This window comes from Neurospora crassa, linkage group I (assembly GCF_000182925.2).
Source record: "Neurospora crassa OR74A linkage group I, whole genome shotgun sequence".
NCBI classification, from domain to species: Eukaryota; Fungi; Ascomycota; class Sordariomycetes; order Sordariales; family Sordariaceae; genus Neurospora; species Neurospora crassa.
Window position 1 is genome coordinate 5,290,928 of NC_026501.1, and position 27,730 is coordinate 5,318,657.

The window sequence follows — 27,730 nt, forward strand, 5'->3', positions numbered from 1 at the left end:
TGATCATGGTGCGCCAGCCGCCATGTTAGCTTCGTCCATTTCACACTGGTGTCGTGGGGGCCACGTTGGGCCGGATGCGGGAACGTCAGCAGCGTTTCTCCGGGTGGCTTCTGTGGAGGCTTGTCGAGCCGGGATTGGATTCTTTTTCGGGATGTTGGAACTTGCAATCGATATTCTCAGCCAGACTCCCTGACGCAATAACCAAGAAGGCCATCGGGAGAAGGACCGTTTTTTCATCAGGAGCAGACAGGCCGGCCTGGCATGTTCGCGATTCATTGAAGAAGTCGGGCTGACAGAGTGTCGCTTGCCGCGGAACAGATCAGAGAGAAACTTCCGGCATCGTGTCGGTGCAGGGTATTCCCCGATGAGAGATGTAAGGCTGAAGCTCGTTTACATAGTAGACACCCCCCGCCCCCAGGAATAGCCATGCTAGACAAATCTGACAGATGCCCAGGTTGAGGAAGTCCAGGGTTTCCGCTTCACTTTCAGCCCTCTAGGGAGTGGTCAATTTCCCCCACATCCTTTGAATATTCAGCCCAGACACGGTGTCGACACCCAATCAGGAACAGGATGCGCGAAGGTTAGACTTACCCCATGGGTGAGATGCAAGATAAGCCAACCCTCCACATTGGACGACACTTGTCTGTCGTTGGTGTTGTTATGCAGAGCTAGGTCGAGTTTGTTGTCACAACATCTCTCTCATTCGCCCTCTTGTAACCTTTCGTGCAGTCATGTCCGTACGGAAGCTTCGTGGCGTAAATTCCCACCTTCTGTCGTCGCTCTACAATTCTACCCTCAAAGCCTTTCAACCTTCCGTCGTGTATACTGTGAATGGATGTTAACGACCCAAAAGACAGGCTGGACGCTGTGGGCGGCATGGACGGTCTGGAGGACAGACTCGGTGGCAACAGTGAAGTATCGTGTTGAACGTCCCCATGACCAGGAAAGATCCGACGAGGCCTCGTGGGACGGGTTGTTCCTGTCTGGCCTTCCCTCGGAGGCGTTCCCAGATTTTGACTCAATCCTTTGACCTTGGTCGATAATGGTGCGTCTAGCTTGGCCACTCGTCCATGTCCTTTGTCTCTACATTCTCGGATACCGGTCTCACGAACGGCAGACAGTTTCCTTTGTAGGACCACCCTCCACAAGCACGCAATACTGGTTTTACGTTCTTTGTAACGAAGGTTGTGCTTCATAAGACTTGGGACATGCCCGTTCTAAGATCTATCATGTTGATGATTGAGCTGCTGCCAGACAGTGGTCAGTAAAGTAAATACTCGGTATCAGCTATCAATCACTCGTTTAGTCACCCCTCCCCGGACATCACAGTTCGCTCGACTGACCATCTCGCCCTCGGTATATTGATACCGGAATCCTGTGCGCTGCATCTCCCCGCTCGATTCCCACGGCCCAGCCCACCCAAGTCAATAGCAGAAGTTGCACTGTATCCGTTGCAAGCTTGTTCCTACCGGTTTGTGGCTGTGGACACACCCCATTCAAGAGGCTGCCCTATCTCGCTTTCTTTATCTGAGGGTCTGTACCATCCCCCCATACTTTAGAACTTCTTCTTCTTTCCCCTTCCGCCCTCCTTCATACGAAATACTCTCATCGGGAAACCCTATCGCCAGGAAGGACTTGCCTGGCGGAGATCAACAACAACAACGACATGTACGGATCACGTCTCTTCGTCGGGGTGGCCACTGCCGCCCTCTCGATAACTGCAGCGGCACAGACTTTAAGTACCCCGAGTACGTTTGTGAGCAACCGAGCGTCGTCTACTAGCTCCTCGACATCCATTTCCGCAACACCCACGAGGGCAGCGGGTCCAAACGTCATTGTTATTGAGGTGGGAAAAGTAAGTCATGATTGACGAGCGTCAAAGATCCAAGCAGCAGTGACTTACCATATTTATAGCATGGGCATATCTTCGAGCCACACGAAGTGACTGATGCCAAGAAAGGCGATGTCATTCGTACGTTACCCTTCGTGAAATCCGACTTAAGAAGTGTGCGATTTGATCAACCGACTAACGCGAAAGCTGGGTAGGCTTCAATTTTTATCCCACGGGTCACTCTGTTGCACGAGCTGAATTCGAATTTCCATGTTTCCCTTGGGAACTCTACCACCCTAATGAGGCCGGGATGTGGTCCAGCGGCGAGAATTATACTGACCCGGAGAGCTTCGATAAAGTAAGTGATAGATTTCCAAGCAGTATGACAATTACTTGATCATGACATTGACAAAGTCACAAAATAGCCCCTTGAATGGCAGTTCACACTTGACACTGAAGAGCCCATGTTTTTCTACTGCTCCGCTCGTACTTCCTGTTCAACCCATAAAATGATCGGTGTCATCAACCCTAACGCTACGCACTCATGGGATGCTCAACGGAAGTACGCAGAACAAGTGACATACGATCTAAAGCCGGGAGAGACATGGAAGGCTGAAGATCCAAACTATGGAAAAGAAGATGGAAGCAAAAAGTCGGGCCTTAGTGCCGGGGCCATCGCGGGAATCGCTATCGGCGCGGCCGCCGTGGTAGCCATTGCCGCTGCCTTAGTCTTTTTCTGCGGTCGAAGGGGAGGGTTTCAAAAGGCCTATCGCAAGAGCGCCATTCATCCGCCGGCACCCGGTACCGATGCCGCTGGTGCTCCGACCATGGTAGAGGCACAGTACCACAACCAACACAATCCAGCCAGCCCTGTCCAGACACCGGCAGGCCTGAAGAGTCCCGGCCAAGCCAGCTTCACGACCTTTTCGACTTATCCACACATGGACCCCAGTGACCCGTATCGAAGCATGACGGCGAGCCCTCAGCAGCCTCCATACCCATATGGAACTCCCCCACCACAGCAAAACCCTGGCTCCCCGGGATCTGTTTATGGTTACAATACTTATAACGGACACGCAATGTCCGCGCCTGGGAGCGCGCCTGTACCCGGGCCCAACTCGCCTCTCATGATTGGAGAACTGAGCTCGTAAGTTTTATGTTTCCACAGATGAGAATTGAAAGGTAATTAACCAAGATTCATTCATGCTTCAAGGGTTCCTCACTCGCGTGATGTTAATTATCAAGCTCCGGTTGAGCTTCCAAGCGGAGACGGCACCTCAGTCAGGCCTCCGTCGACGATGCCGGGATCGCCTCCTCCGCAATATGAGAGCGGGAGCAACGAAGGTGCCAAACAGGGTTGGACAGTTGGTGAGGAGAATCAGTTTCAGAAGCGATGAGTGGTAATCTGAATTTGCGGCTGTCAACCGGCAGTTGCTTAACGAATGAAGGACTATAAATGGCACAGAGAGAATTAATGGGAGCGACAATAGGCAAACCTATGCCATGTGTCACTCAAACTCAAATTACGTGATGGTAGCGTTCTGAAAACAAATCCGGCTGCTATTGAGTGGAAATCTGTCAATGTTTTAGATTGCCTAGTTTCTGGTATCCCAAGCTGAATCAAGGACACTTGCTCGATATTGTCGTTTTAATTACTATCAGAGCCTTCGCGACCATACATCACGGCAATTGAGTTTCCTCCTCGAGACTTACATCCTCACATACCTACGTACAGATGACTTACCCAACTTCCAAACCCAAGTCAACGCCTCACTTAATTCAAGTCAAAACCGTACGGTACCCCTCCGACCCTGCGCACACCACCATCTAGACCAACAAAGGTTTAGCCACACCAAACTCAGAAACGGTTCACCAAATTCAGGGAATCGGTCCGTCAGGGAATCTACCACACAAAGAAATGGGCCCTGTCCCGTCCTCATGCTTGTCCCGTTTGTTCCCCATCCCTTTGTTTCCTCACGTTCCATGGGGCCTAGTAACGGAGAACCGGTCAGTAGGAGGCAAACTTCTGAACAGGTTTTCTTCTGCAGGCCCCAGGGCTATAGGGAGAGAGAGAGAGTCTAGGGGGCGTGAGTATGTCTTTGTTCGATTTCCATGCTTCCCGCTTCTTCTTTTGACCCGCTCCCTTGTGGTTAGCCAGCTGATAGGCCTTTTGGCCGAGGAGTTTGAGGAGAGTTTAAGCTTAATTGAGACAATTCAAAAAACAACATTTCTTGCCCTTCTTGACACGCTTAAGGGTGAATGTGGTAAGGTAGGTATCGTTGATGAGAGATGCTACGCGCACTCCAAGGTTTGCTTACGCGCACCCCAAGTTGGAGAAGTATACTCGATGACTTTCAGCCACAACGGTCGGATTGATATGAAATGTGGCGATAAGCACGCACGTGGTCTTAGTATCTAGCATTACCTTTCTCCTATTTTCTTCTTCTTCTTCTCCTTCTTTCTTTCTTTCTTTCTTTCTTTTTTTTTCTTTTTTTTTTTCCTTCCGCGCCTATTTTCCCTTGAACTGACCGTTGAATCTCGTAATCACATTCATGGCGCTGGTCCTTGCAACCAAAATCACACACAGCCACGTTACGACCTTCAAAAACGCTAGACAACTTTAATTGACAGGACTCAACCTACTAGACTAGTTTATTTGATACCAGTTCTAAAACACATGATGAAGGTGTGACTGAAACAAGTCCGTACAGATCTGGTGCTTGGGGTGCGTGCAGGTTTTTCCTGGAGTATGAGTGGGTGTCTTTTCCTGATAAGTGTGGTTGTCTGAGTAGTGATAGACTCTGGTTCGGCAGGGGATAGGGATTCGAGAATACGCGACTGGCGATGCTAGAGGGTTTACCTTTTGAATGTTGATGGGTTGTAAGTCTGTCAGAACTTCGCTGCAAGTGATTTAGCTTGAGCGCTTCAGAACACCGAAGGCCATCGAAGTGAAGGTCTGGCTTAAAGTCTTTCAAATCTTCAAGATGTCTTCGTCTATAAGTACCATGAACTGAGCCCGATAAAGGGAGTAGATATTCCAATGAAATGGTAAATCAACGTGAGAAGGAATCCAGCGGGACCTCTCGCCATCGCCGTAATTAGTCCTCAAGTCCTGGACCCCCAACTCGATGCCGACGTCGCCGTCATGCCGGATTGCGGCAATGGGACAAATTAAGGTTGTGCCTTTGGAGTCGAGCATGCTTCCCATGCGGTGGACACGACAAGACAAACTACCGAGTCCCGTTCCTCACCGAACCGGGCCTAGCGGACGCATGTGTGGATCGGAGAACTACCTTGCCGGCCCGTAATGGAAGCTGAGAAGGCATTGACCCCTGCACTTGTCTGTTATACTCGACCTTGTCAGCATCGTCGCTCGGCTGTGAAAAAAGAGCCTGAAGAGCTTCCTGATTCGTAGTGTAGTCTGATCGGGCTGTTGCATTGAGGAGGACCCTTGCGCAGTTTTGACTTTTTTGCAGCGGGGTTGCGGTAGCATGTTTACTGAATGTCGAGATCGAGGTGAATAGGAGTTAGGAGAAGTGTCAGACACGACGATGAGGCTCCCTTTTTTTCGATCTTGAAGCTATTCCTCGTCTCCAAAAGGGGGAAATTCGGATCAGATCGCACTATCCAAACAGTCGAGATTCGAGAAAGCTAAACCCAGTCGCAGCGTGGGGTCTTTGGCGATCCATCGCTTCCGAGGCTCCATTCTTCCCGTGCCAAAAACAACGGTTGGTTCGTGCGCTCGCTCGCAACAGGCCAGTCCAGCTGGGTGACCTTGGATGCTCGGGCACTCCAGCAGGCAGGGCAATTCGAAACACCGGAAGGTTGACCCGTCGGCCAAGAGTATGGGACCCACAGTTGCCCGCTGTGTGTATTTCCGTTTGAGGATACTTTATTTGAAGGCGTGGCTTCTACTGCAGTGTATGTACTTTGTAACATAGGCTCCCATCACCTTGGCAGCTTCTCGATGAGGCACTTGCAGGAAATCACGGAAAGACATTTGGTTAAGGACACAGTTGTATGTTAATAACCTAGGTACCTGACTGACCTCACCACCGGAGCACTTCCATCTTCAAATCCACCTTGCCTTCAATTGCATCTTCCACCTCTTCAGCTGTCAGTCGGACCTTGACCCTTCACCACCAGGTCTCAATCCGAAAGCTGCTGCGCCTGAATCGAAACGAGGGCCCATCTTCCACTCTCAACCTGAACTTGTACAAGCTCGGTCCCGCATTTATTATTGCTCTCTGGAGTCACCCTGAGCTGGAACCCTCCGTCATCACTCCCATTTCTCGGCGCTCATCCCTCCACAAAACAACATCAACCTGGTTTCGCGATCCAGGAGCAACACCTGTGCTTGACAACGTCTCGATTTCCGACGCCATACTCAGTTGATCAACCAGACCAGACGCGATCGCACCTCACGCAATGGCGCAAATGCGGGGACCCGGCAGCTATGGCATTGGTGCCTCGAGCCCTTTCGGAGGACCCGTCAACGAAGACTCGACCGAGTCCAGCCCTCTCGACGCAATTCGGAAGCAGACGAGCAAGATTGAGGACGTCCTGGATTCTTTTAGCGAGCCCATCAAGCCGTATGTCAGCCCTGGTCGAGGGATGTCTTCTACTGCACGTTAGGGTGTTGCTGCTGACCGAACGGTGGTGTATACAGATACCTCCCCGCCATTGGCCGCTTCTTGATTGTCGTAACCTTCATCGAGGATGCGCTCAGAATCATGACCCAGTGGAACGACCAGCTGCTGTATCTTCACGACTACCGCCATAGTACGTGCCCTTCGAGGGTCCATTAGTCTGCACCTTGCGCACAGCTAGCCAAGCATTTACTAACCATGGATATCCTACAGTTCCCAATGGCGTCACGCACCTCTTCCTTCTCGTCAACGTTATTGCTATGGCCTCCTGCTCCACCCTCGTCATCATCCGCAAGTACTCTGAGTATGCCGTCGGCGGTCTCATCGGCGTTGTCATCACCCAGGCGCTCGGTTACGGACTCATCTTCGACCTCAACTTCTTCCTCCGCAATCTCTCTGTTATGGGCGGTCTGCTTATGGTGCTCTCGGATTCATGGGTGCGCAAGACCAAGGCCTTTGCCGGTCTCCCCACGCTTGAGGAGAAGGACCGCAAGATGTACTTCCAGCTTGCTGGCCGTGTCCTCCTCATCTTCCTCTTCATTGGCTTCGTCTTCAGCGGAGAGTGGACCATCTGGCGTATCATTGTCTCACTCGTAGGCCTTGTTGCTTGCGTTATGGTTGTTGTCGGCTTCAAGACCAAGTTCAGCTCTACTCTTTTGGTTGTCATTCTGAGCATTTTCAACCTTCTGGTGAACAACTTCTGGACTGTAAGTGATTTCTCTTCTAACGGAGACAGCTCTGTTTTAAATCGAACCGCTGCTAACTGTGTGCCATTCTAGCTTCACGAGCATCATCCTCACAAGGACTTCGCCAAGTATGACTTCTTCCAGATTCTCTCCATCGTCGGAGGTCTCTTGCTCCTCACCAACACTGGCCCGGGCCAGTTCAGCATTGACGAGAAGAAGAAGGTTTACTAAGGGGTCCGAAAGACGAGGTGAAGGGGAGAAGGATTTGCGTAGGGGTACATGAGAATCCCTTGCTGATTCGAGCTCGGCAATCAGAGCCAAGCAAGGGTGTTGTCTACATGGGTTTGGAAGCGAAACGAGCAAATGGAGACATGATGGGTATGGCCCGCCACGCCGGTCAATGCTATGTGGAGGGTGATTTGAATCTCATTTGGGAGTTGAAAATACGTCACGGGTACCTAGGAGAAAGTCAGGAATGGGTTATGTGATGTGGTATAATTTTGATCATTAGCGGCGTATAATCCTTTTGGCTGTCTCTATCTGTATGACGGTGCTCATAGTGGAAATCTTGAAAACAAGGCGTTTGTTGCAATGCTCGAAATAGTCCTAAGATGAAAAGAAATGTTCTTCGTAGTTGTTGAGATTTTCCATCGAATCGATAGTGGACCGAGATTTCGCTTCAGATCTCACTCAAATCAGGACTACGTTTCTTCGATACGATCATATACGATACTTTCGAGGATAGTACAATTCGCCTAGGTTAGTTCCATTCGTGTTACTCGCGTGGCCATACAGACCGAACACGTCGGATTCGCTACACTTCTGAATTGGCCTTCACGTAACACGCAATTCGACTTCCAGTAGTCTTTCCAAAATTGCGAGGCACTTCATGGATTCATGGATCAATGCATCCCTGAAAGAATCGAGTTCAAATAGTTCAAGCTTGCCCCAAGACATCTTGCTGTTATGTCATAGCCTTTCATCGCAAGTGACAGGTACTGTACGCAACAATTTGATTCATACAAACCCGCCTGTCCGGCCAATCTCAGTGGAAAACGTGCAAAAAGTGTGTCTAAGTATTATCATGATATATATTATACATATATTTAAAATTTCTCGTTATTTGGGAAAAAAAAAAAAAAAAAGAAAAAAAAAAAAAAAGAAAAAAAAAGCTAAGCTCATGGCGATAGTTGCTAATAGCTAGGTAATAATGGCCACTAGATACTACATTGTATCATACCAAAACCGTTCGAACCAACAGATTCACGTTAGTGAACAATCAGAAATTTTCATTGTTAGAAGCCAGGCTCACCTTTCTTCCCAATCGCAACCCAACGTGACGACAAAAAAAAGGGGGGGTCATTTATACCATCCCCATGTCCATACACCCAAATAATACCTAGTAGTAAACCAGGAAACCTCAGAACTCCACGCTTGGAACGTAACATAACTGTCATGCCATACCAAAGCAACAGAGAACAATGAAGCTTCCGCTTATGTGGGCGTTCAACTCCGTACCCTCCCTCCTAAGCCCTTAACAACGCCCAGAAGGTGAAAAACAAAATATTGCAGAAAAACGGAAAAAAGATCAGGAAATCAACAACCTGTCCATCGCACTCTTCGCAGATGCAATGATCCTCATACCTGGTGACCTCGTCTTCTCTCCGTCCACCTTTCCTTCCATCTTCTCATCCGCCTCGCCCGCCGCCGCCAGCGTCGTAGTTATCCCCGTCGACGCAATCGGCGACGTCGACCTCTCTCTAGCATTCCCGACATCCAGACCCCCGGAAATCGGTGGAATCACCCCCTCCAACTCCCCACTCGCCACCAATGCCTCCAACCTCTCCTGTCGTCTCCTCGACCTCTCCTCCAACCTCGCAAAGATATCTTTGAGTCCGATATGCTCTACCTTCTCGCACGGCTCTTCTTGAAGGCCATTGCCCTTACTCTTGTCCCGGCTACCAATCATACAACCACCATCATCATCACCCAAGCTAATCACCGGCCTCTGACTCGCTGTCCCTGCCGCCCCGCCCTGTCCGTACACATCCAGCTTGAGCATGGCGCGGGCTATCAGGCGCCAGGTTGCGGGGGGCAGCGGCTGGGCGAGAAGGGCGACCATGTCCTCGCATCGCTTCCAGGAAGTTGCAATGGGACCCCAGAGTCCGCCGTAGCCTTCCAAATCGAAGAAGATGTGGCGGCCTGAAGAGGTGGCAGACTGAGTCTCCTTTTCGACGAGGTCGAGGAGGAGGGTATAGGACGAGGAGAGGGAGGGGAGTATGGCGGCGAGGAGGACCATGTTTTGGATGGCCGAGTCAGGGGGTTCGTTCTCATCGGAGTTGTTGTTGTTGCTTTTGTTGTCGGTCTTGGTGTCAGTGTCGGTGTCGGTGTCGGTGTCGGTGTTGGAGGCAGAGGAGGAACTGCCACCGAGAGGGGGGTCGCCGCAGATGCTGCAGAGGATGGTCTCGTGCGCTGTCTTGGTGACGGTACGGACGGTGTAGAGCGCTTGGGTGATGTTGTCAGTAGGCACGATGCGGAGAGACTCCATGGCCTCGCGGAGATTGTCTGAGCAGGCACATTGGGCGGGGGGTTGGCCACCGACGGCGCGGTCGTTGGTGTTGGTGCTGTCGCTGGGACTGGTGGTGGAGGAGCCGCCGGGGGTCAGATGGGGGACGGTTGATTCGGATACCTCTGATCGTGAGGGCGGGCGGGAGCCGTGGTGATTCTGAGATGTGTTTGGGTATATCCCCTCTAGTTGTTCTCGCTTCGGGAAGGGCGAGGAGTATTGCTGTATTGAAGAGGAGCAAGCTGATGTGGACGTTTGTACATCAATGCCGTCAAAGTTGACATCGAGGTATCCCCCAAGTACCGGCTGCCATTGTGCGTTGACGGCAGCCGTGGAATCCATCCAGGCTTGGTTAGCATGTCCTGTCTCTTCCTTGGGCATGGCCTCTATTTGCCCGGGTGCCGGTCCCGGTTGGGGGATGTCATAATCCAAGGACAAGGGGAAGCCATACGATCCGAACTGGAAATTTGGGTCGAATATGTCACTGAAATTTATGTCTGTATTGGTGACGTCGAGAAAGCACATATCCAGGTCCAGGTTGAGGGTCCCATCAAAGGGCATGGAAACAGGATAGGTCAAGGCCGCCGTCTCGCTGGGGGGAACATCATCAGTCTTTGCCTCCTTTCGCGATGCCTCGGCCACGTCGACGTAAGGACGTTTCCTTGGCCGACCCATGGGTTTCTGGGCCGAGTAGTTACAGTGAACGCCTTCGCGCTTACACCGCGCACAGCCATCTTGTTCCTTTGTGCAAGCAAGTTTCCGTGTCCCTGCATTTGTTAATTTAGATACATTAGTGCGGTTGGGCAGTCATGGTTGCTGACTAGAGGGTAGAGGTAGATGAATATATGGATCGAAACGGGGAGCGGGACGAAACATACGGCACTCGTCACAGGCACGGCGTTTCACCGGCTCTTTCTCCTTAGTGACTTCGCTGTTTGAGATCATGGCTGTTTTCCGCAACCGGCCTTTCCTTTATTTTGCTTTTTTTTTCTCCCCTTCTTTTCCGCGGGCGTAGATGTGTGGTGGATAAAAAGGGTTGAGTGGTAAGGTAAACGTCTAAGGCTCTCCGCAAGCCCCGCTTAGAAGACACAGAAATCGCCCCGGTGGTACTCCAAGACACTATCTATGTAGACGCTAGTGTGGTGTACACAGTAGATGGGCAAACAGCATGGATATGTACGTTGTAACAAGGGACCTAGGATGATAGGATCGACTCGTTTTCAGAGGAGGGCAAAGAAAGCAGATTTCAGACAAGATGCTCCAGGCCCGCAATGTTAACGAGCCAACGCAAGCAATCAAAGATCACCTGGTCGCGCCAGACCTGATGCCATATTAATAAGCCGCAATTGACACAGATAATGCAGAGACTGACTTTTGTTGCCGCGTTGCCTCAAATGGCACTGGTAGTGTATCAGTCAAACACCCAGGCCTTTGGACATATATGTGGCTCACTGGCCAAAGGCATGAATGATGTCCTTTTGCTAGTTATGGGATGACTATAGCGTGGGTTTTATGGCAGTAGTGTAGTGTGAAGGTGTCGAGTAACCCTAGCCCATCAAGGTTCCCTAGCAGGCGTCGTGCTACACTACATATTGTCAACTGCCATGCTTGGAAAGCGCAAAAAGACGGCGATGGTGACAAAAACCGTAGTGTAAGAGGCAATGGGGTAAAATTCGAACAAAAGTCTGTAATTACAAGCGATCCATGGAGACTCAATCTGATCACGCCGGGTATTTGATTGATGCTGGTTTGCCAGTTTTGACTGCCAATACCCACAGAACGGGCAGGACGAACTACAGAAGTGGAATCGTGCGTGGTTGAAGCCAGGTGTAGGGGTGCAGAGGGATGCTGCATCGAGGTTGGAGTTCGGTATTCATCTCATCCATGATATACAAGTAACAAATAAGGCTAAAAATTTGAAGTCGGTATCAGAGGGACGGAGACACGGAGTGCATGCTCCTGGCTTCATTTGTCTTTTGACACGCTAAACCGATAGGGTAATATGTTATGGTTCTTTAGCTGCCAGAAATGCCAAGGGCGGTGAGACCAACTCGTCCCCGCCATGAGCTGTAGAACCGGCAGAAAAAAAAGTCCCAGGCCAATTCGTATGCTAGGAATTTTCGACGCCTATCGCTGCGACGCTATCTGGGTGTTTTACCAGCAGAAAACACGCCAAAAATCAACACACATTCACAATGGGGCCAAAAGCCACCGAGAAGAAGCGAAAGGTCCAGGACGCCGAGCCTGAGTCCGACGACGAGATTGCACCCGATTTTGACGGCGCCCTGTCGCAGAGCGAAGACGAGTTCGATTCTGACTTCGACGACAATGAGCACGAACAGGACGGCGAGCAGGAAAGCGGAAGTGAGGCCAGCGACGACGAAGATGAGGAGGGCTCCCTACTAAGCGACGACATTCCCTCCGATGCTGAGGGCGACAAGGCAATGGGCAAACTTGTTCTCGAGGACGAAGAAGAGGAACTCGAGATTGAGATACCCGGAGTCGACCCCAAGCGGCCGGAGAAGGATGATGGAGACAAGAACTATCGGATCGAAAAGGACGCGAACGGCAACGAGCGCTACGTCTACGAGTATGTTGTTGTTCTGCAAATGGATCAAATATCGTTCCATGCCAGCATAGTTAACTCGAGAATGCAACAGTGAGATCGACCCCGTCTACGATTCGGACGATTCCGATGCCCAAGAAGCGCCAAACACCATCGGCAACATCCCCATGAGCTTCTACGACAGCTATCCCCATATCGGCTATGATATCAACGGCAAGAAGATTATGCGCCCGGCCACTGGCGACGCTCTTGATGCTCTCCTCGACAGCATCGAAGTGCCCAAGGGCTGGACTGGCCTTACGGATATTCACACCGGCAACCCTCTCAACCTCAAGTATGCACCCAACCCATCCTCCTTTGTCTTGCTCGGTTTCTTCGGGTCACGCTTACTGACTGCCATACCGTAGTGATGATGAATTGGAGCTTGTTCGCCGTGTCCAGATGGGTATGATTCCCAACGAGCTGGAAAACCCCTACCCTGAAACCGTGGAATACTTTACTGGTATTGAGGAGAAAATGCGTAAGTCAAAATCTATCTACACTTATCGTTGTTGAAATGGTGCAACTAACAAGTCAATAGCCCTGAGCGCTGCCCCTGAGCCCAAGCGTCGCTTCCTCCCCTCCAAGAACGAGGCCAAGAAGATTATGAAGCTTGTTCGCGCCATTAGGGAAGGCAGGATCCTGCCCTACAAGCCCCCTGAGGAGCGCGAGAAGGAGGAGGAAGAGGAGGAGCAGTACTTTGATATCTGGCAGGATGAGGTGCCACAAGAAGTCAACCCCTTGCACATCCCGGCACCCAAGCTGCCTCCTCCTGGTTTCGACATGAGTTACAACCCGCCCGCAGAATACCTACCGACCAAGGAGGAGAGAGAGGAGTGGGAGAAGCTCGACCCCGAGGAGCGCGAGAAGGAGTATCTCCCTCAGAAATACGACTCTTTGCGGAAAGTTCCCGGTTATGGCGAGATCGTCAAGGAGAGATTCGAGAGGTGCATGGACCTTTACCTTGCTCCTCGTGTGCGGAAGAACAGGCTCAACATCGATCCCAACTCGCTCCTGCCCAAGCTTCCTTCGCCTTCTGAGCTCAAGCCTTTCCCTACAGTTGCCCAAACAGTTTTCCGCGGCCATGACGGCCGTGTAAGAAGCGTTGCCATCGACCCTACTGGTGTTGCTGTCGCTAGCGGTGGCGACGACGGTACGGTACGTGTGTGGGAGCTGTTGACGGGTCGCCAAGTCTGGTCCGTCAAGCTCAGCAGTGAGGAGGCTGTCAACACCGTTAGGTGGAGGCCCGCGAAGGACTCTTTCATTCTCTCCGCTGCTGTGGGTGAGGATGTCTACCTCATGGTTCCTACACACGCCAGCGTTACTCCTGCTTTGGACCAGGCTAGCAGAGATATCCTGTCGGCTGGCTTCGGTTATGCTACAAACGGTCAGCAACACGGCGCTGCTCCCGGCAAGGAGCCTCCTGCCAAGTGGGCCCGCCCCGGTGCTAAGCTCGAGGATGAGGGTGTCTTGATCAGGATCACAGTCAGGTCGACCGTGAAGGTCATCAACTGGCACAGGAAAGGAGACCATTTTGCGACAGTATCGCCTTCCGGACAGAGGAGCTCCGTAGCCATCCATACGCTCTCCAAGCACCTCACCCAGATTCCCTTCCGCAAGCTTTCTGGCTTGGCTCAGACAGCGTCTTTCCATCCCCTCCGTCCTCTCTTCTTCGTCGCCACTCAACGAACAATTCGCTGCTACGACTTGCAGAAGCTCGAGCTGGTCAAGGTTGTCCAGCCTGGCGCGAAGTGGTACGTATCCCCATGGCTAGCCGGATAATGTGACTGGAATTGATTTGCTAACTCTGTTGACTTGTAGGATTTCTTCGTTCGATATCCACCCCGGCGGTGACAACTTGATTGTTGGCAGTTACGACAAGCGTCTCTTGTGGCACGATCTGGATCTTTCCATTCGTCCGTACAAGACGATGAGGTTCCACAGCGAGGCGGTTCGTCAGGTCAAGTACCACAGGGGCGGCCTGCCGCTCTTCGCTGATGCCAGTGACGACGGCACTCTCCAAATCTTCCACGGCAAGGTCCCGAACGATCAGCTGGAGAACCCCACCATTGTGCCTGTCAAGGTGCTCAAGGGACACAAGGTCGTCAACAAGCTTGGTGTCCTGGATATGGACTGGCACCCGCGTGAGCCGTGGTGTGTGTCTGCCGGTGCTGACGGCACCATCCGTCTCTGGATGTAAAAGAACAGCGTTTAATGGGACGAGACAAAAGATGAACAAAACACAAGGAAGGAAAACGGAAGCGAGAGGACAGGTTAATCAGTCTGCTTGTCTTGATTGGCGTGCTCGGATGTGCTATTATTATGATTAGAAAGATACACAGGCCAGTTGGAGTATATACAAGTCGACTGCATGTATGTTCGGCGGAGTTCTCGGAATGCTAAGGAAATATACCACATTTTCGTCTTTACGCTACTTTGCTATTGGGCAGCAGGGGGTTGATCTAGGCCGATGAGGTCTCGCCATGGCTGTTAGGCAACGGGATTATTTGTCTGCCCTACGACCCCTGTCTATTCAATCTTGGTCTCATGTCCGAGATGATGCCTTTCTAAAACCGCAGAGAGTCGAGCAGGTGTGCTACACAAATGCCGAATCCTGCTTGCGTAGTAGTTCGCCGGAAAGGCCCGGGAAATGGATTAAACTCCACGCCCGAGCTGCCTTGATGTTTGTCTCTGCCGTTGTTATGTAACCACACGTTCGTTCCCAACCGTGTTTTGTTTGTTCTGACTTCATTAATTGTTTCCTTATCGGCTTGAACTCGCGCCACGAAAACCTGCTATTCTCATTCATCGTGCATCAGAGTGTCGCAGAGATAGGGGTACTGTAGTGCCCGAGAGCCCAGATCTCCCCATACGTCGATCAGCCCTATAAAGACAAATCTTTCCACTTGTTTCCTCTTCCTTACCCCTTTCTTTCCCCCTTTCGATTCGAGGCTTTTTTTTTTTTTTTTTTTTTTTTTTTTTTTCTGAACTCTGGTCACTTCTCGAGGTGCTTTGGACCATCCAAAAGGCACACAACATCGGCACCGTTCACACTCAACTTTGACGACGACACTCCAACAAAAAGAAAGGAAAATTGACACCACGGCGGGAAGAAGCCTGATATACATCAAGGACACCCATTGCACACAAATGAACTCTATACGCTGGTCTAGACCAGATGCTCCAGTCCAAGCGACCGGTGCAATGATGACGAAAGCATGAACATGTTCTGATCACCAATGAACCTTTCTCTCCAACTACTGCCTACCGACCCACCACTCGCCAACAAGTCTACAAATACCTATCCACCCCATCAGCAAACCTCTCAAAAATCTCCAAATCCACCGCCTCTGCCATTACCCGATACCCCTCCGGATTCAAATGCAAATGATCCCCACTGTCCCACCTCTCATCCAGCATCGTCTTATTCCCCCGATCCCTCACAGCCCTATCAAAGTCCACCACCGCATCAAACCTTCCACTCCTCCGAATCCACTCATTGACCCTTTGTCTCGTCTTCTCCCTCTCCGGTTCACCATACGCCTGTCCCGGCCCGCTCATAGGCGTAATGGTTGCCCCGAACGCCGCGATCCCGTGGGAGTGTAGGCGAGTGATCATCTGCTCGTAGGCAGAGATCAGTCGGTCGCCGACGGATTGTTGGGAGACCTGATCGAGGGGTGCGGTACCGATGTCATTTACCCCCTCCAAGATGAGCGCGTAGCGAACCCCGGAACCAGGGCGGGCGAGAACGTCGCGCTCGATGCGGCCGAGGGCATTGGGGCCGAGACCGTCGGCTAGGACGCGGTTCCCGCCGGCGGCTTGATTGATGACGGAGATCGATGACAGCGAACGACGACCGGCTTTTTGAAGGCGAGCGAGAAGCTGGTCCGGCCAGCGGTTGTTGGCGTTGGTGGTGGATCCGCGGCCGTCGGTGATGGAGTCGCCCACAAGGTAGAGGGCGGAGGCACGCTCGGGCTGGTAGGCCTCGATGGAGGAGAGGAAATACCAGTGGTCGGTGCTTGCTACTCCAGCGGTGGAGGACAAGTTGGCAGCAGAAACGAGGTTGCCCGGCGCAAGCCAGCTGGTCGTGCGGCTGCCGGGGTGTCCAGTGATGGACTGGCCGGCCTGGCCGGAGGCGAGGTAGAGCGTGACGGTCAGGACGGATTGGGCCTTGACTTGAAACTTGATGGGGTCCGAGACGACCACGGCGCCGTTGGGAACGAGAAAGTCTGGTTGGCCTCCTGAGAAGGTGACGGTCTTGATGGTCCCAGGCTTGATAGCGCCGGAGCCGGCCCCCGCCCCTGCTCTAGATGCGGGCAGGGCGACGGTGACTGCGGTGATCGGCAGCTCAGAGCCGCCGAAGGCGTTGCTGAAGCTCAGCCGGATGGTCGAGGCATCTTGAGTGATGTAGACTGTCTGGCGCAGGGTGGCGTTTTTGAAGACCGTGTCCCCGCCGTTCTGAGAGTTTATGTTAGTGTACGGGTTGTCGGCTTCCTTATTGGTAAGTCAAAATACTGAATCCGGACACTACTTACATATGGAGCTGGAGGAAGGTTCTCAGACTCAACAAGCTGCGGCATGGAGCCCCAGATATCGATCCATTGATTTGAGCTCTTCGCAGAAACCGACAAAGATGGGCACAAGAGCAACAATCCAGTGATTAGGATATTCTTCAGGCCGAAGCCTGTGAACGATGAACTGAACATGGCGGCGAGGACGGATCTTGAACGGTGCTATTGTTCCAGAAATCACAAAGCACAACTTCGTCAGGGGATCGGCCTACGCTTTCCATATTGACTGTCATCCACTCAGGGCGACGGATAGGTTATATACCGATATGAATCCATGCAGGAACATGTCGATGTGTAACTATCTATGGTAAGTAACAGAGTCCATTCTGGGGGTCTGGGATGGGATATCCAAAGGTGGCACGGTGAGAAATTAGGCTAAATGGTACATCCCCAGTTCAACCATCGCTAGGCGATGGTTAGCCAGCCATATTGTCTCGTTGACTGGAAGGAAAACACAGAAAGATTTCGGAGCATGGACTTGGTTTTCTCCAAACGCTCTAGTGGAACGTGGAGAACGGCATTCGAAATTCTCCGTTCGGCAATCTCTATCCCCGCATCGGCTGCTATATTTCCTGTTCTCTTGTTCCTTCAACCTTGCTGTACTTGGACCCCGCACGAACATGTTCCAAGATAGCGAAGTCGCTTTGCATCTATATCGACGTCACGTTCGGTCAAGTGGTATCTATTTCTCCGTCGTCCCGGTAATCGACCTCGGTCCAGGTTGGTTCACAGGAACATCATGATCATATTACTATCGTGGCCGTCCTAGACTCTATGCAATGAAAGCAACCATTTTTCCAAATTTCCAATCATCTCCGTTCGTCAACCAACATACAGTCATTGATATTTCCATCTCTATTCTGCCATGAGGTGTAAGCCGTTGTCCAATTTTGAGCCCAACGTCCCATCCTTCTGCTTGCGATAACAAAATGCTACTCGACTACGCTTTCCCGCGATGTTACCTGAGCATGAACGCGAACAAAGTCCAAACAAAGGGGAAAATCATTGATAGGGAACAGATCGGTGGAGGTAACACAAAGCTGGGTAATTGAGAGGGTAGTGAAAAAAAAAAACATGGGCAAGACTGTCCCCCATTCGGAAAGCAACAGGACAATGGAAGGATGAAGATTGTCCAGGGAAAGTGCAGACGAAGGACAGAACTTTACCAACATCACATACATGACGCCGATGTGAGCCAGAGCACAGAAGCAATGCGCTTTTCAAGCAGAAAGAGGCATAGGGTCCTCAAATAAGTCGAGGGTCGAGACTCGAGGGAGATGTCTGCCATCTGGCTCCCCGCACCATCCGCCCGAGCCCGCAATCAGGCTCGCCTGCTCCGGGGACGAGGGAACATACGCCCAGTCAGATCCGACGCTGCTTGAAATGCTTTGCTTGGACTTGGGAGGCTTTGTGGTCGGAGAGTTTTCCGAGACCACAGGTCTGGCAAGCCGACCAACGAAGCCGGCGCCCTCAATCCAGCTGGGTATGTTGCCAACGTAGGGCTGGGCCGTTACCTCACTGTATTTTCCTAGGACCGATGCAGTGAGAGAAGGGCCTTTGGGAAGGGACTGGCTAGTTGTCAGAGGTGGAGCCGTAGCTACGGTTTCCTGGCGATCCATGACCTCGTCGGCAAAGAAGGTCTGGTCCGAGCTTGCCGTCTCTGTTGAGCATCCGTGAGATCTAGCGCGATAGGGCATCTCACGAGCGCCAATGACGAGGTCACATTGTGCAATCTCGGACGCCGAGTCGCCGCTGTAACTGGAGGAGGATATGCTGGCAACTTGGGCTGATGATTCGTTGTCGTCGTTGTATTCAGGTGATCTGTCCTTGGTGTGGCGGCTTGTATACAGTTTGATCGACGTCCAGTCATCGCTTGCAGCGGACTGGGAGCCCAACGAAGAGCGCATTGTGCTGGTGTTGCGTCGAGAAGGTGTTGACGAGGTGATGCTCGATGGGAGCAGTGGTTGGAACGGGGCGTTATTTCCGTTCGGTAAACGGTGTTGTATGTGAGGCTGGTGTACAGTTGTATGGCCATGAAGGACGTATGGAGCTGGATGATGGGGTAGTGATCCTGGATAGACGACGATGCGTGCAACAATGTGGGAGTGCTCAAGCGTTTGGAGGGTTTATAAGAACAGTGATCTGTCTTGGTTGGAAACCCGGGTCTACAACAGTCAGCAACGAAACTCTGCCGGGCAACTGCCATCCGTAGTAAATTGGGGGGGCTAACTGAACGAGAAAGTAAAGTGTCCAGGCTGCGAGAGTTTGAAGGGAACGGGGAAAGTTTAACCATGCCTTGTCAACAAGCGGGGCAGTCCAAGAGCATCGATAACAGGTAACAGGTACGGTTTCGAAGGTTGGGAGCGTAGATGTCGTCGGCAACGAAGTGAGCCTATCGCTGAAGTAAAGAAAAGATCAAGACGGAACGACTATATGATGTCAAAAAGTAATGGCGGGGGATGAAGAGGAGGTATGGGGTCTTTATGGACTTTGATAAGGGGAGTAGAGAGGCGCACCTATATAGGTACCTCGAGGCAGGGGAGGCAGTGGAGGCAGGGGTACCTTCCATTCTGTGTGACTAACCTTGTGTTTATTGCTACGTCCAGGTCCAGCACCCCGACCCGAGCAGCTTGCGTAAACAGGAACAAGACTCGAGATGAGCGTTCGGCGCGCTCGCAAACGTACTCTAGTCAGCGGGAAGTGAAGAAGGGGAAGAGGGAAGAAAAAAGAGAGAAGGGGGGATGATCGAATAAGGAGATCGGGAAGGACGGGCAATATCTGCAGTGCATCAAGCGTGTTATTTGCAATAGAAGGTGTTTGCCGGAAAGTGTGGTCGCCAGGGTCTTTGGAGCGAAACCATTTCCTGTGAGTTTCCCGGGGATGTCTGGACAATGTCATCAGAAGAGTGCCCAAGTACCGGTTTGTGAGGTATGGACGCACTCGCCGTACCTCTCAAGCTGTTATTGCTGCCACCACATGAGTACCACACCTACCGCACTGTTGATTCAGCTGTTGAAGATAAACTGCGCTGCTATGGTGACTTAGCTCAGCTTGGCTTTGCAAACTTGCATCTTCGTGGCTTTGTCAAATGTTCAGTTGATAGTCCTTGACATGCTTCGACATACGTTGGTCGATCGAATGTGACGCTTTGTAGATCAATAGGACTTTGCGTGGTCAAGTCATAGCGAATTGACTTTCAACGAGGAGACTGCCGAAGATCTGGACGTCATTATCTGAAAAAATTGAAGATAGCTATTATATGCGTATCGGCCCTTGTGAAAGAAAGCGTTGGACATTGAAAATTGCATTTTGAGTGGGTGAGAATGTAATTGTCAAGCATAACGTTGCCCGGGGCGGAAACGGCGTTGCGGGGAGAGGTAGGTGATAGAAGTGTGTGTGTGGGACTGGGAGTTTAGGAGGGGGACGATCAAGAGAATGGCCTCCCAGTTAGCTCATTCATCGTAACATCTTTTCACCAATGGATTTGGTTCCAGTCTCCTAAACAGTCAAGCTAATGTAATCATCGCGAAAAGAAAAAGAAACCATTGGCCTCGGCGAACATTCGCTGAACTGAACCCAGATTTCGGATAGTTGAGATGAATATGAGTATAGCAGCCGTTTACAATCAACTAATCACCCTTCCTTGTCAGGTAGGCTACTACACCACGGTATTGCCATCTTGGACCTGATGAACCGGGGACGATCTTCGGGCACAGGTACAATGTCGCAACGACAACAGTTGCTTTTGGCAAACCCAACCCCCCTTCCCCCGCGGGCGCCCCAGACAGTCTCGACAGTTATGAAGCTTCAACTGAAAGCAGGCCGGAAGTGGTAAGCCAAGAACTTTCCACGCCATCCTGGATCGCCTGCAGAGACCTTAGCTGCCAGGACTTACCAGGGACCCTCGCGCAGCATCCACATGCCATCACTTGTGGTAATGGTGGTGTAGTATCCTGTCGGCTGTGTTGACAACAAAGCTTTTGTGATTTGATACAGTCCGTCATAACCTAACACCCTTGCCGTTAAATTCCCTGAGGAGTAGGGGTACCATTCAGCAGGCATGAGGGAGACTAACGCTACAGAATGTTCAACCGGCAGGAGAAACCCAGAAAGTGTACCTAGCTGATGTTTCACTCTCGGGCACAATCGAAATACAAATCCACATGGGAATCAGAAGAATTTTCACAAAAGGCTTCCATGATTCGTTCGCTCCTGATCCTGATGTTTATCAGGCTGAATTGGGGACAGCCGGTTGGCTCAATGTTGTCAGGATGTGTCGATATCTCGAGGAGCGTGAAAACCACAAAACCAAAATATGCAAGTATACATATAAAATAAACAAAAGACACTTGCGCACTGCAAGCTACCGCTGACTCTTCCCACTTGAGCAGTTGGTATTATCCGCAGCCTGGTGAAAAGAGGTTCTCACGACCAAATTTGAACCCTTTCATAGTTGATTCATACCTCTATGTTTTTGGAGATCAGGTCAAGGACAGAAGAAAGGTTCAGACATTGAAATGTCGGCTTCATCCGAACGTCGTTGGTGCTTGAACCCGGAGGGTGTTAACTCCAGCTGCTTGACTCCACCAACTCCACAAGTTTGAGCTTAGGGTGCATCGCTCTGCAGGCTACTGGTGTTGTACCCCCCTGCTAGACGCTGTGCCCTTGCTATAGCGTACATCAAACAGCATCTGGCGCCCGCAATGGGTCATTTCACTTCCAGGTGCCGGCCCGGCAGGTTCCTTGTATGTACAAGAAATAAAAGTTTGCAGGTTGTTCAATGTCTGGAGAATACCGGCAACTTCATCGCGAGAAGACCGACTAAATCAGCCTTGGCTATGGTTGTTCAAAGTCTTCCATATCGATTTTTGTCGAAAAACTTGCCGATCCTGGAGGTGGCAGCTGAAAAGTGGATGCATCCAGGTACGGTTCTTTTGGTACAAGGATATCCTTGCGGAGGATCTGCCACGGTTTGTCATGAGTTTACTTTACTAAACACGACGGAGCTTAGGAAGTGAAAAATAAAAATGATATGAATATAGGTACTTTTGTGTGATATCTCTCGGCTAACTGGTATGGGGGTCCAGTACACAGCGACTTTGTCTTCGTATCGACTGAGATTCAAGAAGTGAGGTGGAACCTTTCCCAAGTTCTTAACGTTGAGGTTAACAACAAACACCGTTCGTTCCCCAGTCCAACCACGGCAGGCTCGTCGATCTCGGGCAAGCTCGCTTTGGCTCCTGCCATCGCTAGCTGGATAAATATGAACATTGTGGCAAGTTGGGCTAGTAGAAACGAACTTACCGAACCAGTACCCCAGTGAGGTATTCAACGTCCCGCGAGGCTCCGCACCCAATCAACCCCGTCTTCCATTTCCACTCAGTACATACGGAGAAGAGAAAGCGCAAACTTCGACCATGCATATGCAGGCACCGTGATTCCGTGATCACATGAGTGAAGAAATTTATCTCTTCACTCGATTCAAGTCACGTGTATTCGTCTTTCTCTTCGTCTCGATAGGACATCCCCGCGCTACCTTGTCCAGTCGAGGAGGTAGTGTATGTCCGGCAATGGACCTGGCGTAAGTGGTAGGTTGCCATCTGGCTCGGGAGCTGGGGAAGGATAGAACTAACCTGAACGAATATGCCGAGGTGGTGTTAAGTTACCTTTCTCACGAAGATAGTCCTTCGTATATACAGGGGTCATACCGTAACCCGTTCGACAATCAGAAATCAGTCTTTGTAATGGGATCCATCACGATCACTGCATCTATCAACGGATACTTGCGTTGACAAAGTCGATATCCCCGCTGTCTCCGCTGTCTTCTCTTTTCGGACTGGCTCCCGTGCCTGGGATCAAGTCAAGTGAATCCTGATCCTTGTCAGAATTCATCCGATAAAAAGAGAACGACATTAAATAGTTAAGACGAGCCTTCTGATGCTTTGCAATGGGCATGGCCGATCATTTCTGTGTAAGGAATTTCTTTTTCTCCCCCTTCCTTCGGTTTAGTGCAGGTACATACGTACAGCTCAATGGAGAATCATGAACCCCGCTCCTCTTCCCCCTTGACAATGCAACAACAGCCTGGCTCCCCTTTCAGACTCTCTGGGTCAAGCCTTTCAAGCACTCACTCATCCATTCTTTTTGGATTCGCCCATTGACAGAAAAGGCAGGTATCAATCAGAAAGTCCCACACTAGACGATGTATTAGCAGAGGAGTTACTTAGTGCCCATTCAAAATGCCAGCCTGCCACATTCAGCTATCCCATCACCCAACAAAATGGTGGTGCGCGCCCTTCAGCGCTTCAACTTCTTTACAAGCTTCCACCCGCTGAAAGCAAGGTGAACAAATGGCCAGGAGGCACAAGCACTCAACAAGGCTTTCTTGCTCGGGAGCTCGCCGGTCATGTCGCCAAGTCCGCCAAGACCTTTTCGGCCTCAGGTGTCGGGTTTTGAAACAGCATATCTGTGAGAGTTAGCAAAAGGGCCGAGCTTGTTTGTAGGAAATAACGGCTTGGACTGCGTGCCGGTCAATTTGAGGAAGAGCGGAAGAGCGGTGGGAGTGACAGTGTTCAAGGTCGGCCGAGGCTGATGTACTTCACGATTTTTATTTTTGTTATTATTTTTTTACTTTTTATTGGGAACAGTTGCCGGCTGCTGGGCACATGGCACTATAGTTGAGGCTATGCCATACTGGTATAGATCGGACACGGAATTTCCTGGCACTTGCTGGGTTTTTGCATTTATTGAGTCTGGTATTTACAGGGCACATTACTTTATGTAGTAAACTTGAAGTATCAGACCCGGAAGGGCCACACACACAAGTCCTGACTCAGCTTTCAAGTTGTCTTCCCACCAACACAAACGAAAACAGCGACACATATTGCACTGCACTACTAGTTAACACCAGTAGTCTTTGCTCTGCCCGTACCCGACCTCCTCTCCCTCTCCCTCTCCCACCGCTCCCGATCGCTTCCATTCGGCGACGGTGCCGACTGCGCCGACATCATCGGGCCCCTGCTACTAGCCTTGCGCCTCAGCCCGCCAGCCTTGAGCCTACGCGCCTGCTGATACGCGCGATCAAGTTCCGTCTCCACGGCGCAGCGGATCTTAAGCGCCGCCACGGCCGGCCACACGCTGCGCTCGCCACGAAGGATCCAGTACTTGAGCGTTTCTTTCGTGGGTGTCTCAAGCAGCCGGATAAAGTCGCCGGCCGTCACCTCGGGCACGAGTGTCACGCTCGCTCCTGGGACGCGCTCATCCACAAGGAAACGACGAATGCCGGCAGGGAGCAGGCGGAGGGCGTCGAGCTGGCTGAGCCGGTGGCGGATTTCGAGGCCCATCATGCGGACAAGGAAGGCGGTTGCCGACATCGTCTTGTTGCGGGTCTCGAAGAGGGAAGGACCGTGCATGTCGCTTTGCAGGAAGGGGATCAAATAGGGCCGCGCCTGGCTGACGATGAAATGGTTGACGTTGAAGAGTTCGGCGATGCGCTGGAGGGGCGATTCGCGCTCCGAGTATGAGGCGTGTGTCCAGTGGCGGAAGTCAACTGTGTTGGCGGGCTTCCAGGGGACGATGTTGCCCTGAGAGTCCTTGCAGAGAATCTTGGTTTCTCGGTCACCGTAAAGCGAGGAGGATGAGGCGTTGGATGCTAGCGCCGCTGTCCAGATTAGCTGTAAGGATTTGTGTCAGTAACTGGACCGCCGATAATTTCTTCCTTGAAGGGCAATGCCGACATACCACATTGGGAGCTGTGAGATAGTTCAGGAGGGTTGGAACACCCCCCTGTCCAGCCGTGGCGACCGTGATGTTCAGTACTCTCTTGCTACGGTTATACGCTTCCTCAAACGTGAGGTCGCCCAAGTTAGACCTGATGCAGTGCTCCAACACCTTGACATCCAGGAAGTAGCCTTTTTTCCAGAACCTAGTCAGTCTACGTACTAGAGTCGACCAGGGATTAGTCCACCATGAATTCCTCTTATCCTTCCCTTCACCGTTGGCGGGAGTGCCAAGCTTGCTCGAAAAGGCAGAGAGGTCAATGGCTTCACCACTCAAGACATGCAGCAGTTCCTCCTCCGTATGAACAGCTACAAGGGCAGCGATCAAAGCTCCAGTTGCCGTCCCGGTGATAATTCGCGGGAGCAAGCCACGCAGGAACAGTGCCTTGGCGACACCGAGATGACAGAGACCAAAGATAGCGCCGCCTTGAAAAACGAGGGTGCTCCGTCCAAATGCTTGTCTGGTATCGTGGATAAAATCGAGCTTCATTTGTGTCGACATGTAACCCATCGTGTTGCTGCCACTTCCACCACCTGCCGTACTGTTTCCGCTGTCTTTGCCGTCATCAGAACTCGCCAGTCCGGGACTCACAGGCCTTGCTCCTTTGAAACCGGGTGTGAGACTGTTGTTGGGATAGTTCGTTCCGGTCCTCCTAACTGTCGGTAACATGCCAATCTCCTCGATCACTTCTGCAACCGCAGTGATATATTCCTCGATCAGAATCTTGGTTCCCGCAAAGCTCTTGTTGTATAGCTTAGGTGCCGTGATATTACCAAGGTTTCGAACGAGACCGCTGCGCAAAAGGTTGACAAGCGCATTGACATCGCCGTTATCGCGCGCAACCTCAATGCTCTCCAACCGCTCGTTGATCAATTTGTAGTCATAATGCCGGCTGATTGGGCTATTACGCCACAAATCGAGGCCGAGGAGTGTGTCGAGCCGGATGGCAGCTTCCTCCCACTCGTCGAACTCGGAAGCATTGCGGAGGACGTCGAGCCAGACCTCAACCGGGTTGCGGCGCCGGTACCATTCACGGAATTTCTAGGCGGACGGGATTAGCCTGGGTCATGTCTACATGCGTTGACATCATCAGCCCTTTGGGTGAACAAGTCTTGGGACATAATGTCGAGTCAAGACAAGGGAACTGAGGTCGAAGGTCTGTAGGACGTAACGAGATACAAAGCACTCACACCTGCCCAGAAGAGTACAATGTCTAGAAATATCCTCCAGAATGATATGAATATTGTGGGTATTAGTGACCCCATTGTAGAGAGATCAATAACAAAAAAAGAAAGAAAAAAATAAGAACAACGAAAAAAAGAAAAAAACACTGCCGTAGTGTTCAGGACAAGCAGTGATGCGTGACGAGTGGCATGAACGGCTGTGTCAAGAACATATCCTGATCTCGCTCATTTATAGTTGTCGGTGGCAGATGAAGCGATAGGAGAAAACGACAACATGCGCAACTTGAGTCAGTTGCGGCGAAAGAGGTTGAACGAGCGTGGAAGAAGAATGATGTGGCGGCAGCGGGTATGCCTACGTAGGTAGGTACGGTTAGGTACGTCGTTGTTGTTCGGTAGATAAAAACGAGCGAGTGTCGTGTCTCGGTGTGTGTGTGTGTGTGTCTTAGAGGTCAATCAGCTGACAACGGGACGTTGGATGTTTTCCTCGCCTGTCGCCTGCGGTCAAAAATTGAATGGCACGAAACGAAGTAAACGAAAGGCTCGGATGAAGATGTCCGGGATGTGTTGCGGGAAAAAAAAAAAGGAAAAAGAAGCTTAAAACCAGACTGGGTCAGGTCCGTGTCATTCCATGTTTTGGGTCGGGTTTGGTGTTCTTCACAGGCGCGTCGAACGGTGGGAGAAGATGCAAACGGAAGTCTGGCCGGAAGTTAAGGGGGTGGGTGCCGTGTGGACTGGGTGGACACTGGACTGTGTGCCCGACGTCAGCTGCTGGATCCCCCTCAGGCAGGGGGACGGTGAATGGGGGCATTAGAAAATATGGGTCCGATCACGTGCCAAGTCGCTTTTGGTACCTTCTTTGCACAGATAGATCGATAAGCCCGCAAACTGCCGTAAATAGCCGCTATTTTAATAAATTACACTTACGCATTAGCCAAGTTCTTCCAATGCATTTTATACAACGCAATAACATATAATTTTCATATATTACAATAAAAGAACTAACTATAATACAATACTATATTAAGGAATATTATATAAATAAGAAGAACAAGCACATATATACTAGTAAGTAGGTAAGCAATTAATTATTTAATTAACGGTAGAGGGAATAAACCCCCTTATACTATTATTAATAAACCTAATATCTTCTATAATATAAAGTAATAAAGCTAAACTAAATTAATTCTAATAAAGTAACCTAAACTATTATAATCTATAAAAAACTATAGTACTTATCGAATACAAAAACTCTATTTACAAATATAAACTTATATATATCCGAAAAGAGAATATCGCCTATCGGTATAATAAGTATTAGTATATATAATATATATAAGAGGAAACTAGACAGAAACCTACTAGACGGTAGAAATTCATTAATATTAATATCTATATCTATAAACTTAATTATATTTACACTTTCTATTCTTCCTAAACTAAAAGGAATAATTAACTACCTATATTATAATTCACTTTAATTTTATAGGGCGAATAATAGAAGGGGTAGTATTTTATACTAATTAGTATAAGTTTAGTATATATACCTAAGTAAGTCGAAAATAAGAAATCCAATTTACCTTTTGGAGGGAAGGGGGTTCCGGTTCTTTTCCGCCAAAATCTCGGTTTAACGACTCTACTATATCCTTAGCGATATTCAACAATTTATTACTATAGTCCTATTAAAAAGTTAAATATAAATTCTATATATATATAGTAGAATGTACTACACTTAACTTACTAATTGTTTATTAATATCTATAAGGTCTAAAATTATAGATTAGTCCGGAAGAGGAATTATAATAATTAATATTCTAATACGATCTATTAAACCGTTAAGTAAAATAGGCGAGCCTAAAGGC

The 27,730-nt window shown here is 50.5% G+C and overlaps 7 protein-coding genes across 8 annotated transcripts; 3 read left to right on the top strand and 4 right to left on the bottom strand.

Moving 5' to 3' along the window:
- The first annotated feature begins 556 nt into the window (after positions 1–556).
- On the top strand, positions 557–3,469 carry NCU03318 (hypothetical protein). Its single transcript, XM_959402.2, has 6 exons — positions 557–1,045; positions 1,118–1,855; positions 1,915–1,972; positions 2,047–2,189; positions 2,257–2,978; positions 3,045–3,469. The coding sequence occupies exons 2-6, from the start codon at positions 1,667–1,669 to the stop codon at positions 3,226–3,228; spliced, it is 1,296 nt and encodes a 431-aa protein (XP_964495.2). The 5' UTR covers positions 557–1,045; positions 1,118–1,666; the 3' UTR covers positions 3,229–3,469.
- A 2,375-nt stretch (positions 3,470–5,844) lies between these two features.
- Positions 5,845–7,774, top strand: NCU03319 (COPII-coated vesicle protein SurF4/Erv29). The gene is made up of 4 exons (XM_959403.2): positions 5,845–6,423; positions 6,501–6,613; positions 6,694–7,187; positions 7,260–7,774. Exons 1-4 carry the CDS (start codon positions 6,260–6,262, stop codon positions 7,395–7,397), a joined length of 909 nt encoding a protein of 302 aa, XP_964496.1. The 5' UTR covers positions 5,845–6,259; the 3' UTR covers positions 7,398–7,774.
- A 563-nt stretch (positions 7,775–8,337) lies between these two features.
- Positions 8,338–10,722, bottom strand: ada-4 (all development altered-4). The gene is made up of 2 exons (XM_959404.2): positions 10,611–10,722; positions 8,338–10,499 (listed from the first exon to the last, which is right to left on the bottom strand). Exons 1-2 carry the CDS (start codon positions 10,675–10,677, stop codon positions 8,755–8,757), a joined length of 1,812 nt encoding a protein of 603 aa, XP_964497.1. The 5' UTR covers positions 10,678–10,722; the 3' UTR covers positions 8,338–8,754.
- A 1,141-nt stretch (positions 10,723–11,863) lies between these two features.
- On the top strand, positions 11,864–14,751 carry NCU03321 (eukaryotic ribosome biogenesis protein 1). The gene is made up of 5 exons (XM_959405.2): positions 11,864–12,322; positions 12,393–12,632; positions 12,706–12,818; positions 12,879–14,091; positions 14,159–14,751. The coding sequence occupies exons 1-5, from the start codon at positions 11,928–11,930 to the stop codon at positions 14,535–14,537; spliced, it is 2,340 nt and encodes a 779-aa protein (XP_964498.1). The 5' UTR covers positions 11,864–11,927; the 3' UTR covers positions 14,538–14,751.
- Positions 14,752–15,588: 837 nt separating this feature from the next.
- On the bottom strand, positions 15,589–16,917 carry NCU03322 (GDSL family lipase; the record flags this gene model as incomplete). Its single annotated transcript, XM_959406.2, has 2 exons — positions 15,589–16,795; positions 16,873–16,917. 2 exons carry the CDS (start codon positions 16,915–16,917, stop codon positions 15,629–15,631), a joined length of 1,212 nt encoding a protein of 403 aa, XP_964499.2. The 3' UTR covers positions 15,589–15,628.
- Positions 16,918–17,562: 645 nt separating this feature from the next.
- NCU03323 lies at positions 17,563–19,587 on the bottom strand. Of its 2 annotated transcripts, none has more exons than XM_011394849.1 (2): positions 19,204–19,587; positions 17,563–19,073 (listed from the first exon to the last, which is right to left on the bottom strand). In XM_011394849.1, the coding sequence occupies exon 2, from the start codon at positions 18,813–18,815 to the stop codon at positions 18,129–18,131; it is 687 nt and encodes a 228-aa protein (XP_011393151.1). In that variant the 5' UTR covers positions 18,816–19,073; positions 19,204–19,587; the 3' UTR covers positions 17,563–18,128. The 2 variants fall into 2 exon arrangements, with proteins under 2 accessions (XP_011393151.1, XP_011393150.1); XM_011394848.1 differs by lacking the exon at positions 19,204–19,587 and adding an exon at positions 19,139–19,162.
- A 3,939-nt stretch (positions 19,588–23,526) lies between these two features.
- NCU03325 (triacylglycerol lipase) lies at positions 23,527–26,562 on the bottom strand. The gene is made up of 3 exons (XM_959409.3): positions 25,878–26,562; positions 24,649–25,728; positions 23,527–24,581 (listed from the first exon to the last, which is right to left on the bottom strand). Exons 1-3 carry the CDS (start codon positions 25,950–25,952, stop codon positions 23,805–23,807), a joined length of 1,932 nt encoding a protein of 643 aa, XP_964502.3. The 5' UTR covers positions 25,953–26,562; the 3' UTR covers positions 23,527–23,804.
- Between the last annotated feature and the right edge of the window lie 1,168 nt (positions 26,563–27,730).

Bases quoted from the DNA above. Each gene is read 5' to 3' on its own strand.
- NCU03318 (XM_959402.2), top strand. From the start codon at position 1,667: ATGTACGGATCACGTCTCTTCGTCGGGGTGGCCACTGCCGCCCTCTCG. The intron at 1,856-1,914 runs GTAAGTCATGAT...CCATATTTATAG, and splicing joins TTGTTATTGAGGTGGGAAAA to CATGGGCATATCTTCGAGCC. The intron at 2,190-2,256 runs GTAAGTGATAGA...GTCACAAAATAG, and splicing joins ACCCGGAGAGCTTCGATAAA to CCCCTTGAATGGCAGTTCAC.
- NCU03319 (XM_959403.2), top strand. From the start codon at position 6,260: ATGGCGCAAATGCGGGGACCCGGCAGCTATGGCATTGGTGCCTCGAGC. The intron at 6,424-6,500 runs GTATGTCAGCCC...TGGTGTATACAG, and splicing joins TTTAGCGAGCCCATCAAGCC to ATACCTCCCCGCCATTGGCC. The intron at 7,188-7,259 runs GTAAGTGATTTC...GTGCCATTCTAG, and splicing joins TGGTGAACAACTTCTGGACT to CTTCACGAGCATCATCCTCA.
- ada-4 (XM_959404.2), bottom strand. From the start codon at position 10,677: ATGATCTCAAACAGCGAAGTCACTAAGGAGAAAGAGCCGGTGAAACGC. The intron at 10,500-10,610 runs GTATGTTTCGTC...TAACAAATGCAG, and splicing joins CCGTGCCTGTGACGAGTGCC to GGACACGGAAACTTGCTTGC.
- NCU03321 (XM_959405.2), top strand. From the start codon at position 11,928: ATGGGGCCAAAAGCCACCGAGAAGAAGCGAAAGGTCCAGGACGCCGAG. The intron at 12,323-12,392 runs GTATGTTGTTGT...AGAATGCAACAG, and splicing joins AACGAGCGCTACGTCTACGA to TGAGATCGACCCCGTCTACG. The intron at 14,092-14,158 runs GTACGTATCCCC...GTTGACTTGTAG, and splicing joins GTCCAGCCTGGCGCGAAGTG to GATTTCTTCGTTCGATATCC.
- NCU03323 (XM_011394849.1), bottom strand. From the start codon at position 18,815: ATGCGCTCTTCGTTGGGCTCCCAGTCCGCTGCAAGCGATGACTGGACG.
- NCU03325 (XM_959409.3), bottom strand. From the start codon at position 25,952: ATGGGGTCACTAATACCCACAATATTCATATCATTCTGGAGGATATTT. The intron at 25,729-25,877 runs GTGAGTGCTTTG...CCGTCCGCCTAG, and splicing joins TTGTACTCTTCTGGGCAGGT to AAATTCCGTGAATGGTACCG. The intron at 24,582-24,648 runs GTATGTCGGCAT...AAATCCTTACAG, and splicing joins ATCTCACAGCTCCCAATGTG to CTAATCTGGACAGCGGCGCT.